General features: G+C 40.2%; 1 protein-coding gene across 1 annotated transcript; it reads left to right on the top strand.

Moving 5' to 3' along the window:
• The first annotated feature begins 6,970 nt into the window (after positions 1 to 6,970).
• LOC141690815 (uncharacterized) lies at positions 6,971 to 15,142 on the top strand. Its single transcript, XM_074495743.1, has 2 exons — positions 6,971 to 7,192; positions 14,678 to 15,142. The coding sequence occupies exons 1-2, from the start codon at positions 6,971 to 6,973 to the stop codon at positions 15,140 to 15,142; spliced, it is 687 nt and encodes a 228-aa protein (XP_074351844.1).
• The last annotated feature ends 375 nt before the right edge of the window (positions 15,143 to 15,517 follow it).

A 15,517-nucleotide genomic window follows, 5' to 3' on the forward strand; every position in this document is an offset into this window, starting at 1 on the left:
CCAAGATCGCCATGAGGGGGGTCCCAGCAAGTACATGCACACTCCACAACCTGTCAAGGAAGGGTACGTGGGCACGTGACGATGACAACTATCAACAACCAATATATCAGACAAGCACGGCGCGTGTCAGAAGGCCGTTAGGACACCCTTAAGGTGGTCCTCCCCTGGACACGTGTAGGCAATCCACCCAAGTCAGGCGTCCTCCGCCCCCAAGAACCAACGACCCTAATCTAGAGGTAACAATCCCTAAACCCTACCCTTGGGCTATATATCCCCCCAAAGATGAAGGGTTTAGGGGTTATAAAAACATTCACACTTCGCCGCGACGAGGTCTCAAGGGTTGTTTTCCAACTCGACCGGAGGACTCTGAAAAGGATTCATAGATGGCTAAAGAGTAACAATATGTGCGGTGTACTTTTAGGAAGAGAGTTCATCTTGCGTAAAGGCGCCTGATGGTGGCTGCCTAGAGAGAACTAATTGCACAATTGAAAGAAAGACTTGCTTGTAGGAAAATGAACGGTTTTTAACCAAGTAAAGAACCCCACAACAAATAGATGGGGGCAGGAGAAGTTTCAGCAGCAGCAGCCTAGACAGTGGCAGAATCGTCAACAGGGGCAAGGCCGTTATTCAGTGTATGGGGGCAATCCTTATTTATTGAATTCAAAACGCTCAAAGAAAACTGGTGAAAGAAGCCCACTAACCCACTCTTCTTTCCCCCAGTCCATGGTGGGTAAAGATTCTTTTCTCGCGAGTGGAACGGGAACCTCCCATTTCTGTGACCAAAATCGCTTTGACTTATTCGACTAGACGGGGAAGGTCTGTCCCTTCTCCACTGGAAGAAAGTAGATGATCACGTAGGGCGAATGAATCAAAGAAAGGGAACGACATTGTTGTTTACTCTGATCCGATCGAGGTGGTTTTCGTTTACCTGATGATGTCTATGATCCCCACAACTTATACGAGAAAATAAGCAAGCAAATTAGGAAATGAAAGAAGTCTACCGAAAGCGCCCGGGAGTGCTTTCGAGAAGACATGCACCTTTCTAAGATCTTCTTCTTTGTCTTGAGAACAACCTCCTTCTCTATCTATTTCCCCTCATTTGCACGAATAGGTTGATTGTTTCCCTCCTGTATCTTCCAAAAGGAAAAAAGATCTCTTCTACCCTATCCACACCGCCTGATCGAGAGCCCGACCCATTCCTTTTCTAAGGGACCTGGCGACCTTGCCCCTATCTCACTCAGCATTCGGGACACCTAATCTTAAAAGCCCTTAAAAGCCCTAAGGCTCCGCTCTTCTTCCAACTTCCGTCGTCTCAGTCCTGTCCCGCCTTGAGTATCAGTGGTTAGAGTATTGGTGAGCGACTAGTTAGAAGTTTGACGAGAAAGAAGTGAGTGCGCTACGCTAAAGCCGAGAACACTTTCCGCTGACCAATATCTTACCTTGCTTACTGAACTTGTTAGCTGCAGAAGTCACTCTAAGAGAACAATTTCATTGCCTCAAGTCAAACAATAACTCTAACTCTTAGCGCAAAGGCATAGATTCGAGTCTCAATACTATCTTGTCACATTGATCCTAGGGTAACGAATGGACCCAGAGAGGAGAGGCAGCAAGTAAAGTCTTACTCAAAACTAGCTTTGCCACACGAAGGGATTTCAAACATCGATGCTCATCAACAGTAGGTCTTTTTTCATAGATAGAAAGAGTCGTGAAGTTTTACAACCAGGAATTGAACTGTCTGCGATTCATCCACCAATACTGAATACAATGGTGAAGTTGATATATGCTTAAGACCACATACATGCAAATCGAACATAGACGACAAAGCAAAGGTTCGAATCTAGAGACATACCTTTCCAAGGAGCTCACATTCTATCTGATTATTACCGATTCCGCTAATAGAAGACTCATAGCTCCAAGCGATAGACCTGAGTCCCCATACTCTCACAGTAGGTATTCCTCGGTAATTAGATTATAGCTTCTACTGTTCCCATGCCGATTGATTCCTTCCATTGAGGTATCAACCGATTGGGGAGAAAGGAGAAGAATGTGAAACGAAGGAAAAAGTTGTTACTTAGTTGCCAGGTTAGGAAGTATACTGGGTATAGAGACCTTTGGATTCTTTCTACCACTATAGATTTGGAGCCAATCAGGTAGCACCGCGTGTCAAACTGTGTCAGGCGGGAGACAGAAGGAAAAAGTTCCATATCATAGAAACATTTTCTTTTTTTATAGAGAAAAAAGCACTAATAGAATATGTCTAATATTCCAAGAATGACTAGAATGAATTCTATACAGATGTATGTTCTCACGCAGCTAACACTCTTAATAGATCAGCATCTTTTAAATGTTGTTCCTGACGATGTCATTTATCGGATTGTCTGGGAAGTTGCCCTTTTGAAGGATATTACCATGATTAATTGTCAACATCAGTTACACCACTGTATAGTTGCTACGTTGAAGGATGAAATCTATCATGACTTATTAGTTCCGTACCTCTATACCAGGAATGTCAAAATACCCGGTTGGATGTTACCCAGGGATTTGTTAGATAGATTGGTGCAAAATGACCCAAGAAATGTTAAGCTTTTAATAACAATTTACCGAAGCTTGGCTAATTTGGGGGAGGAAAGCCCGTACTTTCAAGAAATTCTTTCTTATCTAGAGGATTGTTTCGGATCGGATGAGGGCGAGAGCGGAGGTTGAGACGGAAACGGATGAACGACATAGGTTTGCGGGTGACCCTTTTTTAGACGGACTTGCCCCAGGGAACAGGGAATCGGAAAGCTGCAACCTAACTATCGATAGAATAGGCCATTTCTTCCCTTTAGTTCCAGAGATCACTATGTTCACCGCCCATCATGGATTAGTTCTTCTTGCTAACGTAGATTTCTTCCCTATTGCTGTTTGTCGACTCAGAACGAATGCGTTAATGACTCTCTTTCCCGATAGAAAGAAGAGACTGTATAGATAGCCTCTCGGGGCAAAGCTTCACTCTCACTCTCTGACGTTCTTTCGCAAAGTAGCTCGACTCCATAAAAGTCCAAAAGAAGTGAACTCTAAATGCACTGACTTCCCAGACTCATCACCTGTTTCCACCACTTTGCTTCAATAAGGCGATAAAAAAGAAAGTGGGCCCGGGCAAAAGAAAATTTGGATGGTTTGAGCCGCCCTCAATGGTCTGCTATTTCGTTCGTTGTAGCAGAGCGAATAAGGTGTCATTCTCAGTCTCAATTCCTTGTATGGTATGAAAAATGGCATTAATGAGTTGGAGTAAATGCTAATAACATAAAAGTCTCTGATGCTGAAGAAAGGTCGTAACATATAAAGTCTTGCTTACTTTCTCCTCTTAGAAGGAGGGTGAAGCTTATAGGTAGTCGCCTAAGCGCTAAGAAGCTTACATCATGCTATTTCAACTATATGCTTAACACATGCAATTCGATGCCCCTAGTCTTTAGGTCTTTAGCAAGCCGTGCATTCGCCAAAGAGCCTACTAGATAGCCCTGCTCTCTTTCTATCGACTGGGCAAATGAGAGTGCCCTTTCTCGTTCATTCAGTCGACTATCGCCTTTCGTAGAAGAGCGTAGAAGAGCTGGGCTGAGATATTTACGATTTCGCGAGCTCACCTAACGTCCTGAATAAGTCAGTTCGAGGGGATTGGCTGTTCTCGAAGAAGTGTTGAGGAAGCCCAGTGGTATCGTATAATAAGAGAGAGGATCGTAAGAGGCTCGACTAGGTAGGAGAGGAAAGAAGTAGCGAGACTGGTACGGAGAGGATAGCGGCGGAGCTAGGTGCATTTTGTGGTGATACAAACAAATATGTCTCGAAGAAGTGTTGAGGAAACACAGTCACCCTCTCACATCCATATACACACACAACAACCTTTCTATTACATAATATATCCTCGTCTTTTCCAAACCCTATTCTTATTCTTACACCGGAGGCGCCGTGGGAGTCAAACCCCCCTTCCGATGTTGTTTTGCAGATACCCAATCAGCAGCTACACCTCATTAACACCCAGAAGGTCCAGGAACGGCGTCGGACGGAGCCGCCCCGCTCACCGGAGTTATCATTTGGCGCTAGAAGGAGGGGCGCTCCATCCTTGGGTCTCGGTGCCCCTGGATTCATCTTCATCAGCAAACTCTTAAGAGAGTCCACATCTTAAACCTGTAAGAACACAAACAACCATACCCTCTCTTGAATATGAATGTTATTCATTTTAGCCACGTTTGTGTGAGCTCATTACTTTATGCCACGTTTGTGTGAGCCCGCTCTCGTTTGTTAATTTTGATCGTTTAGGGTTTGATAAACTTGATAGTCTTGAAGCCTGGGGTTTGATAGTTTTGATAGTTTTAAAACCCAGATCTGCTTTAGTTTGCATATTGTCTTTGTGTTCTAGAGCCTGTTGTTCTTGTTCAGTAGTATTGCTAGCAAAACCCAGAAAGTTTGTTTGGTATTATTCTGGAATTTTTTTGTAATCTTCAAAAAGAAAAAAACAACCTTAGATCCACATTTTTAGCCTCAAATCTTGGTCAGTTATTTGTACAATTGTGGTAATGGCAAGAGCAGGAAAAAGTACGGTCGGGAGGCCCTCCGCCAGTACCCATGTTCAGGACCGGGACCCCTCTCAAGCTCAAGGGCCTGGGGGGACCAAGAGGCCCTCCAGGAGCAACCATTGACACAATATACCCCGGTCCGGGATGCCAGGAATGTTATTGAGCTCAATCAGTACAAGTACACCAATGTTCCAGTTGCAGAGGAGCATATAGCCAACTTAATAAGCCATGAACTTGCTGAAGCAATCAGGTTCTACAGAGATGAACAAGCCCGGGCTCAGATAGAATATGAGCAAGATGAGGAGCAAGAAGAGTCCGGGGATTCACAGCAATCTAGGAGATCCGTCTTCGACCGAATCGGAGCTAAGGCAAAAAAGAATCAGAAAGAGCCTAGTAGGAAGGAGACATAAGCAACCAGGAAGAAAAAGTTGGAAGAAATGAGGGAACAGATAAGAAGAGAAGAAGAGGCAAAACTTGAGCTAAAAATTTAGAAAAGAATGCAGTTGGAAGAGGAGAGGTATATTTCAGAGGAACCTAGATCCGGAACACAATGAGAGGTATATTATAGAGTTGATAAATAAAGAGCCACAAAGCTTAGCCGCTGCCTACTCTATGGCAACCAGGTTCATAAAGGAAACAAATGTTCTCCTGGCGATGAGAATGACTCGGAATGGAGGATCCAGGAACAAAACTTCTGATGACCGACCGAAAGGGGGTTATTATCAGGAGAAGAAGTTCAAGCAAAGCCAAGAAGCCCAGCAAACCAATGTCGTGCAAAACACTCCAATATTTCAAAGACTGGGTCCTAAGAAAGAATCTAAAAGTGATCACGGTCCACCTAGGCAAGCCAGAAAGCCTAGGCAAGAGCCAGACTGGACACCACTGAACATGACCCGGTAAAAATACCGAAGGAGATCAAGGGAAAGCCATTCTATTACCCACCGAAACCCATGTAGACTCCCCCAGAGAGCAGACCTTACAACAGGCAATGCGACTATCATGAAACCCATGGGCACAAAACTGAAAATTGTCTCTCCCTCAAATACTTCGTTGAAGATCAAGTCAAGAAGGGCAACCTAAATCAGTACATCTCCCGAGAGGCAAATCAGAAAGAAGAAAGGCAAAGAAAAGGAAAGAATGTATTGAATGTCGTCCTAGGAGGGTCACACTCTCCCTCTAGGAGCCCGGGCTCAGGAGATGAAGTATTCTCCATCCAATCCTACCCGGAGATGATGATCTCATTCAGCAACAAAGATTACGAAAGGGTCAACCCGAACCACAATGAAGCTTTGGTAGTGACACTTGAAATCTTTGATAATGAAGTAAGAAGGATGTTGATAGACAATGGATCTTCAGTAAACATACTTTTCAAGCATACCGTGGACCGGATGAAGCTTGGGAGCGTACGCTCCAGTGAATGCCGAGAGGACCCTCTCTATGGGTTCGGGAACAACTTGGTCCTGATCCAGGGAACCTTATACTTTCCAGTGATATTCGGATCAGCCCCGAACCAAGTCAACCATGTGATAAAGTTCTACGTGATCAACACTCCCTCATCCTACAACGGCATAATCGGGCGCTCAGCCCTGACAAGGATCCAAGCAATCACCTCCATATCACACTTGAAAATAAAATTCCCAACCCCAATCGGGGTAGGAGAAGTGAAGGGAGATTATGAGATCGCTGAAAGATGTTATAGCCAAGCTCTGGTAATGGCTGAAACTTATCAAGACAACAAGAGGAAGGCCGCAGTACTTCAAAAATAGCAAAGTATTAAGAAACATCGCCCCCACTCAAGGGATGATGCGAGAAAAGAAGTCTAGATCATAGAATCCCTCCCAGATCCAAAAGCAACCAAACCAAGCTCAAAAGAGCAAAAAAGCAACCAAGTCACAACATAGATTGAATTGAGCCTAGGCCTTGGCCATGCCAATCCTACTGTGCAAGCAACCAACCCTGAAATAAGTGAAGAAGGGGAAAGCAACTAAAAAGAGATGACATCCCAGATCTATATGAATAAGAATGCAGACACCCGGATCCAGCAGTTGGTATCAAATATGGATCACACCAAGATTGAGGCCGCTGTAGAAACGGAAACAATTCTGATCAGTACAAGTGATCCATCCAATAAAGTAAAGATAGGATCCGGACTCGAGACTACCTTCAAAGAAGAACTGGTATCATCACTCCGGAGGTGCTCTGATATATTTGCTTGGAGCCCGAGAGACATGCCCGGGTTGGATGAATCCATAGCAATGCATAGCTTGGACGTCAACCCCGATAGGAAGCCAGTTAAGCAAAAGAGAAGAAATTTTGCCCCAGAAAGGCAGAAAGCAATAGATGAAGAAATTGAGAAACTACTCAAAGCTGGGATCATATGCGAAGTCAAGTACCCAGAATGGCTGGCAAACGTTGTAATGGTAAAAAAGGCAAACGGGAAATGGAGAATGTGTATTGACTACACGGACTTAAACAGTGCATGCCCCAAAGATCCTTACCCCTTTCCAAATATTGATCAATTGATTGACGCAACATCCGGGCACGTCATGTTGAGCTTCATGGATGCCTACTCGGGGAACAACCAGATCAAGATGAATCCCAAGGATATCCTAAAGACATCCTTCATTACCCACAGGATGGTCTATGCCTATGTAATGCTGTCTTTTGGATTGACTAACGCGGGAACTGAAGGGTTTTTAACACATAAACGCAACGGAAATGTAAATTTAAATCTTAAAAAAAAACTGAAACCCTCCGCAGGATCCATGCGAAAAATAATATTTAATTCGTAGTTCAGTATGTTTACCTTAAGAAGTTTTACGTTAATGAAAAGATGGAGGTCTTTAATAGCGATCCAAGAGCCACGAGCGGAGATCCTTAGCAGCTGCTCCTCAAGTGTGAAGCACTCCACCGGTATCCACCAAGAAAACGATGTAATGAAGGAGGAGGAGATGGAGAGAATTAGGGTTTTGTAAATCGTTTTGGTTGAGGCAAAAATAGGTTTTAAAATGGTATATTTATAGGCAAAATTTTCAGCTGAAAATTTCCTATAAAATATTATTATTATTAACCCTTTATTATTCTCACTAATAATTAAAACACCTTTTAATTATTAATTCTTTTTCTAAACACTTTAGAAATAATTCTCTCTCTTGATTTAATTTCCAAAAAAAATTAAATTCTTAATTAATAATATTAAGAACTTTTCTTAATTAATTTATAATCAATTAAATCTCATTTAATCAATTATTAAATTTGCCAATTAATTATTTATTTCATAAATAAATAATTATCAGCCATTATTAATTAATTCCTCCACCATTAAATCATTCTCTTTTATGGTATGACCCTGTAGGTTCAATATTAAGCCGGTAGTAGAAATAAATAATAATAAAACTATTTTATCATTATTTATATAAATTCTCTAATTCATTAAATATGATTAATTAATTAATCATATTTATTCTACATCGTGAGGGATACTTCTTAGCATATCGCGACTATCCGGATAATACGAATTCACTGCTTAGAATACCAAGAACCTATTCAGTGAGTAGTTACTGTACAATTAATTCCTTCTACCCTGCAATGTCACGATTAAATACAAGGCATGGAACTTATGTCAAGCCTATCTTATTTAATCACTTGCTTTCCCATTCACTATGCTCAGTTCTATTTAATGTAAATTAGAAACTCTTTTCTAATTTCATTCACTCTGGCCAGAGATTCCTGAACTAACATAAGTGGATCAGCATTGAACATTCTCTTCCTTCACTGGAAGGGGTAGATCCTTTATTGATTATACACTATCTTCGTGTACAAATTTCTATACCCAGTAGAGCCCTTATAATTGTCATTTGAGACTAAGAACTAAACCAAAGCATAGTTCAGTGTACACAAGATGACTATGATGACCTCAAGTCTAAGGATACTTGTACAACTATCACTATGTGAACAACTGCTGACACGTGAGTGAACTCCATCAGTTGTTCAGCTGTGTGAGTCATGTTCAGTGAACTTATTCTATAATAAGCACCTACATACTAGCTATAGTGTCACCACACAAATGTCTATGAAAACAGACATCCTTCATAATGAAGCAAGCATAGTATGTACCGATCTTTGCGGATTATTAATTACCAGTTAGTAATCCTACGACCATGAAATATTTAAGTTTAGAGTTATTATCTTTTAGGTCTCATTATTATGATCTCATCACAATCCATAAAAAGCTTTACTCTAAACTGTGGTATATCTTATTTAAATATTTAAATAGATAGAGCCCGCAATAAAAACAAAACAAGTATTTTATTAATATCAATGAAATCAAAACAGATTACATAAAAGTTATTCATAAATCATCATACATGATTGGACTTAGGACATATCTCTTTCAATCTCCCACTTGTACTAAAGCCAATCACTCTGGTATCTAATACCCATCTTGTCTTTATGACGATCAAAGTGACTTTGAGAAATTGGCTTTGTGGGTGGGTCTGCTACGTTATTATGTGTGTCAACTCTCTTGACGTCTCCTCTTTCAATACAATACAAGAAATGTTACCGCGCTCCCACTAACCCTTTTGTAGACACATGGTTCATCTATATTTTTGATAAAACCAAACTCTTTGATTGTCTCATCAAAATGGATGTTCCATCTACGAGAAGCTTGCCTTAAACCATATATGGTTCGCAACAGCTTACATACCAGGTGTTCATTTCCCTTGGAAAGAAAACCCTCTGGCTGTGTCATATACACTTCCTCCTCAAGTTCCCCATTGAGGAAGGCCGTTTTCACGTCCATTTGCCAGATCTCATAGTCGTAGTAAGCAGCAATCGCAAGCAAAATCTGAATTGATTTTAACAGGGCTACAGGCGAAAAAGTTTCATCAAAGTCAATCCCTTGCCTTTGTTTGAATCCTTTTGCCATGAGCCTGGCCTTATAGGTCTCCACCTGGCCATCTACTCCAATCTTTATTTTGTATACCCACTTGCACCCAATAGGCTTAACACCTTCAGGCGCCTCAACCAGAGTCCATACTTGGTTGGTATACATAGATTCCATTTCGGATTTCATGGCACTATGCCATTTCTCTGAGTCAACACTACTCATAGCCTCATTATAGGTAACAGGGTCGTCATCATCAATGATTGACTACTCATTGTCATTCTCAATGACAAGGCCATAATACCTCTCAGGTTGGCGAGACACTCTCCCTGTCCTACGAATGGGCTGTTCCACAGAAGGTTGTTCAGTCTGAACAGTTGTTTCCACTTGATCCGTAGTAGTTTGTGCTTCTTGAACTTCATCAAATTCAATTTTGCTCCCACTGTTTCCTTCAAGGATAAACTCCTTTTCCAAGAAGGTAGCATGTCTGGAGACAAACACCCGATGATCATTGTAAAAGTAATACCCCAAAGTCTCTTTAGGATATCCCACAAAATTACATTTTACGGATCGAGATTCCAGCTTATCTGGGTCAACTTTCTTGACATAAGCTGGACATCCCCAAATCTTAACGTGTTTAAGACTCGGTTTCCTTTCTTTCCATATCTCATATGGTGTTTGAGGAACAGATTTGGAAGGCACCTTATTCAGTAAATATATTGAGGTTTCCAATGCATAACCCCATAGGAATACTGGACGATTCACATAGCTCATCATGGACCGAACCATGTCTAACAAAGTTCGATTTCTCCTTTCAGATACCCCATTTAACTGTGGAGTATATGGAGGACTCCACTGGGAGACTATACCATTTTCTTTGAGATAATCTAGAAACTCTCCATTCAAGTATTCACCACCTCGATCTGATCGAAGAGTTTTAATACTGTGTTTGGTTTGTTTCTCCACTTCATGTTTATATTCTTTGAACTTTTCAAAGGTTTCAGACTTGTGTTTCATCAAATACACATATCCGAATCTAGATCTATCATCTATGAAAGTAATGAAGTACGAAAATCCACCCATGGCTTGCGTAGACATTGGTCCATATACATCTGTGTGTACCAATCCTAGCAAATCTGCAGCCCTCTCTCCATGTCCACTAAATGGAGATTTGGTCATTTTACCCAATAGACAAGACTCGCATGTAGGATATGATTCAAAATTAAAGGGGTCAAGTAACCCTTCCTTATGCAATGTCCGCAGTCTATTTTCACTAATATGACCTAGCCTACAGTGCCATAAATAGGTCAGATTTTCATCATCTCGTTTTCTTTTATTAGTTTGTTCAATCTGAAGTAAATCATGCTCTACGTCACATACATACAGACCATTATTTAAAATACCACGTCTAAAAAGAACATTATCTCTAAGGATAGAACATTCATTATTCTTAATAATAAATGAAAAACCATCCACATTCAACATAGGAATAGAAACAATATTTCTCACAATAGAGGGAACGTAATAACAATTATTCAAAATAATAGTCTTGCCCGTAGGCATATGTAAACTAAATGATCCTACAGATATGGCCGCAACCCTTGCTCCATTGCCCATACGTAGAATCACCTCATCTTTTTCAAGAGTCCTACTTCCATTTAGTCCTTGCAACGAATTGCAAATATGAGAACCACAGGCGGTATCTAATACCCAAGTAGAAATTTGACCTAGTGACATATTAACTTCGATCATGAACATGCCTGAATCAGAAGCGGTAGTCTCACTACCCTTCTTCTTCAATTCTGCAAGGTCAAATCAGAAAAACAAGAATCACTGTTTACGGGTAGTAAACGACGTCAAACGCCTTACAGATGAGTCGTTGATATCATCTGTAATAGTGCTATCAGTTTTGTTCAGACGCTCGTTTACCTATGGAATAGGGTATTCATTTGCGTAAATCGGACACCAGACCCAGATTTCAGCAAATCTGCAGCAGCCAATTCAGAATCCGTATATAATATGATTCTCATAATTAGAACAAACATAAATCATGTATATATCAATATATATACAGATTACATAATCATCTTATGATTATACAACTCACATGAATATCATATATTCAAAACCATACATATATAAGCATATTATATCAACATCAAATCATGGCGAATCACGTACATGCTCATATATCGAAAACAGTTAAACACATAAACGAATTAAAAACTTTTCGCAAGAAGCTCTGATGCCATTGAAGGGTTTTAGCACATAAACGCAACAGAAACATAAATTTAAATCTTAAAAAAAAAACCGAAACCCTCCGCAGGATCCATGCGAAAAATAATATTTAATTCGTAGTTCAATATGTTTACCTTAAGAAACTTTACGTTAATGGAAAGATGGAGGTCTTTAATAGCGATCCAAGAACCACGAGCGGAGATCCTTAGCAGCTGCTCCTCAAGTGTGAAGCACTTCACCGGTATCCACCAAGAAAACGATGTAATGATGGAGGAGGAGATGGAGAGAATTAGGGTTTTGTAAATCTTTTTGATTGAGGCAAAAATAGGGTTTAAAATGGTATATTTATAGGCAAAATTTTTCAGCTAAAAATTTCCTATAAAATATTATTATTATTAACCCTTTATTATTCTCACTAATAATTAAAACACCTTTTAATTATTAATTCTTTTTCTAAACACTTTAGAAATAATCATCTCTCTTGATTTAATTTCCAAAAAAAATTAAATTTTTAATTAATAATATTAAGAACTTTTCTTAATTAATTTATAATCAATTAAATCTCATTTAATCAATTATTAAATTTGCCAATTAATTATTTATTTCATAAATAAATAATTATCAGCCATTATTAATTAATTCCTCCACCATTAAATCATTCTCTTTTATGGTGTGACCCTGTAGGTTCAATATTAAGCCGGTAGTAGAAATAAATAATAATAAAACTATTTTATCATTATTTATATAAATTCTCTAATTCATTAAATATGATTAATTAATTAATCATATTTATTCTACATCGTGAGGGATACTTCTTAGCATATCGCGACTATCCGGATAATACGAATTCACTGCTTAGAATACCAAGAACCTGTTCAGTGAGTAGTTACTGTACAATTAATTCTTTCTACCCTGCAATGTCACAATTAAATACAAGGCATGGAACTTGTGTCAAGCCTATCTTATTTAATCACTTGCTTTCCCATTTACTATGCTTAGTTCTATTTAATGTAAATTAGAATCTCCTTTCTAATTTCATTCACTCTGGCCAGAGATTGCTGAACTAACATAAGTGGATCAGCATTGAACATTCTCTTCCTTCACTGGAAGGGGTAGATCCTTTATTGATTATACACTATCTTCGTGTACAAATTCTTATACCCAGTAGAGCCCTTATAATTGTCCCTTGAGACTAAGAACTAAACCAAAGCATAGTTTAGTGTACACAAGATGACAATGATGACCTCAAGTCTAATGATACTTGTACAACTATCACTATGTGAACAACTGCTGACACGTGAGTGAACTCCATCAGTTGTTCAGCTGTGTGAGTCATGTTCAGTGAACTTATTCTATAATAAGCACCTACATACTAGCTATAGTGTCACCACACAAATGTCTATGAGAACAGACATCCTTCTTAATGAAGCAAGCATAGTATGTACCAATCTTTGTGGATTATTAATTACCAGTTAGTAATCCTACGACCAGGAACTATTTAAGTTTAGAGTTATCATATTTTAGGTCTCATTATTATGATCTCATCACAATCCATAAAAAGCTTTACTCTAAACTGTGGTATATCTTATTTAAACATTTAAATAGATAGAGCCCGCAATAAAAAAAACAAGTCTTTTATTAATATCAATGAAATCAAAACAGATTACATAAAAGTTATTCCTAAATCATCATACATGATTGGACTTAGGACATATCTCTTTCAGGAACAACCTATCAGAGGGCAATGAATAAAATCTTCAAATACCAGATTGGAAGGAACCTGGAATCCTATGTTGACGACATGATTGCAAAGTCCACAAGCATCCCCGGTCACATTGGAGACCTAAGAAAATGTTTTGACAACTTGAGAAAATACTCACTCAGGCTCAATCCAGAAAAGTGCACATTCGGAGTAGGGGCGGAAAAATTTCTTGGATTCATGATAAGCAACCGGAGAATTGAAGCCAACCCAGAAAAGATAAAGGCAATCCAGGAGATGAAACCTCCCTGAACACAAAAAGATGTGTAGAAGCTAGCAGGGTCACTGGCAGCACTCAGAAGATTATCTCAAAGCTAGCCGAGAGATGCCTACCGTTCTTTGACCTTTTAAAAGGAGCAACCAACAAGAAAGAAGTTAATTGGAGCCGGAATGCTAAAGCACATTTGAAGAAATTAAAAGGTACCTCTCTCAACCCCCTGTGTTAATCAAAGCCCAACCCGGGGAGCCCTATCCCTTTACCTATCAGCAGGGGCCCTGGCAGTTGGAGCAGCCCTGATCAGGGAAGAGAATGACAAACAACAACCAGTTTATTATGGGAGCCAAGTGCTAAAAGATGCGGAGACCCGATACCCAAGGCTAGAAAAGTTTACTTTTGCCTTGGTCACAACATCCAGGAAGCTTAGGCACTACTTACAGGGAAGATAGATACGGGTGGTAACTAACCAACCCTTAAAGAAGATAATACACAAGCTAGATATCTCAGGAAGGTTGGTAAACTGGGCGGTTGAGCTAAGTCAATTTAATTTGAGTTTCATCTCAAGAACAACAATCAAAGCCCAGGCTCTAGCTGATTTTATCATAGAATGCAACTTCCCGAAAGAAGAACCTGTGCCCATAAGCATTGACCCTGAGAGAAACACTGATCAAGACATAGGAGCCTGGGCTCTCAAAGTTGATGGTTCCTCAACAAATGAAAGATCAGGAGCCGGGCTCATCCTGAAGAGCCCAGAAGGATTCAAAATCCAAACAACAATCTCTTTTGGATTTTCAACAACAAACAACCAAGCGAAATATGAGGCCCTGATAGCAGGATTGAAGCTAGAAAAAACCCTCAGGATCCAGGATCTCAAAATCTACAGCGACTCGCAGATCGTGGTAAAGCAAACAAACGACGAATACATAGCCAAGGATCCAGTTCTAGCCAAATACCAGGCCCTGGTCCAAAGCTACCTCGTCTTGATACCAAAAATATAAGTCATTCAAATCTGCATAGAGCAGAATTCAGAAGCTGATACACTATCTAAACTTGTTCAAAACTCATCAGACCTGGATTGCTCCGTCTACTTTGAAGAATTACAGAGACCAAGCATAGAATCTGAAGAGGTCATGGAAATAGATAACAACCCTAATTGGACGACTCCATTTATCAACTACCTGGAGAAGGGAGAGCTCCCGGAAGACAAAGGGAAGGCTCAAAGGTTAAAAGCCAAGGCAACAAATTTTTTTATTGAAAAGGGGATACTCTATCGCCAGACCTTCTCATCTCCAATCCTAAAGTGCATTGGCCCAGGGGAGGCACAATACTGTTTGATGGAAGTTCACGAAGGGATATGCAGGGATCATATGTCCGCAAAGGCCCTAGCTCACAAGATCATAAGACAAGGGTACTACTGGCCAACTATTCACCAGGATGCAATAGATTTTGTGAAAAATGCAAAGAATCCTAAATCTTCAGCAATGTGACACGGATGAGCCCAGTCCTACCCTCTTCAGTCTTGTCACCAATCCCCTTTGCTATATGGGGCATTGATATCATGGGACCCTTCCCCAGGGCTAAAGGAGACCTCAGGTACTTGCTAGTGTCCATCGATTACATGACCAAATGGGTAGAGGCAAAGGCCATGAGAACAATAAACCAGCAAGACTGCATCAAATTCATGGACAATATTTTGATGAGGTTCGGGATCCCGAGAGTACTGGTCTCGGATAATGGGCCACAGTTCGTTGGATCAGAATTCGAATCCTACCTTCAAGAGCGGGGTATCCGGCATAAGAAATCATCTCTAGCCTACCCTCAAGGGAATGGCCAAGTAGAAGTAATCAACCGGATCCTACTCC

The sequence above is a fragment of the Apium graveolens genome, chromosome 1 (assembly GCF_009905375.1).
Source record: "Apium graveolens cultivar Ventura chromosome 1, ASM990537v1, whole genome shotgun sequence".
In the NCBI taxonomy this organism is placed as follows: domain Eukaryota; kingdom Viridiplantae; phylum Streptophyta; class Magnoliopsida; order Apiales; family Apiaceae; genus Apium; species Apium graveolens.

Bases quoted from the DNA above. Each gene is read 5' to 3' on its own strand.
- LOC141690815 (XM_074495743.1), top strand. From the start codon at position 6,971: ATGGTAAAAAAGGCAAACGGGAAATGGAGAATGTGTATTGACTACACG. The intron at 7,193-14,677 runs GTCTATGCCTAT...TGCATAGAGCAG, and splicing joins CCTTCATTACCCACAGGATG to AATTCAGAAGCTGATACACT.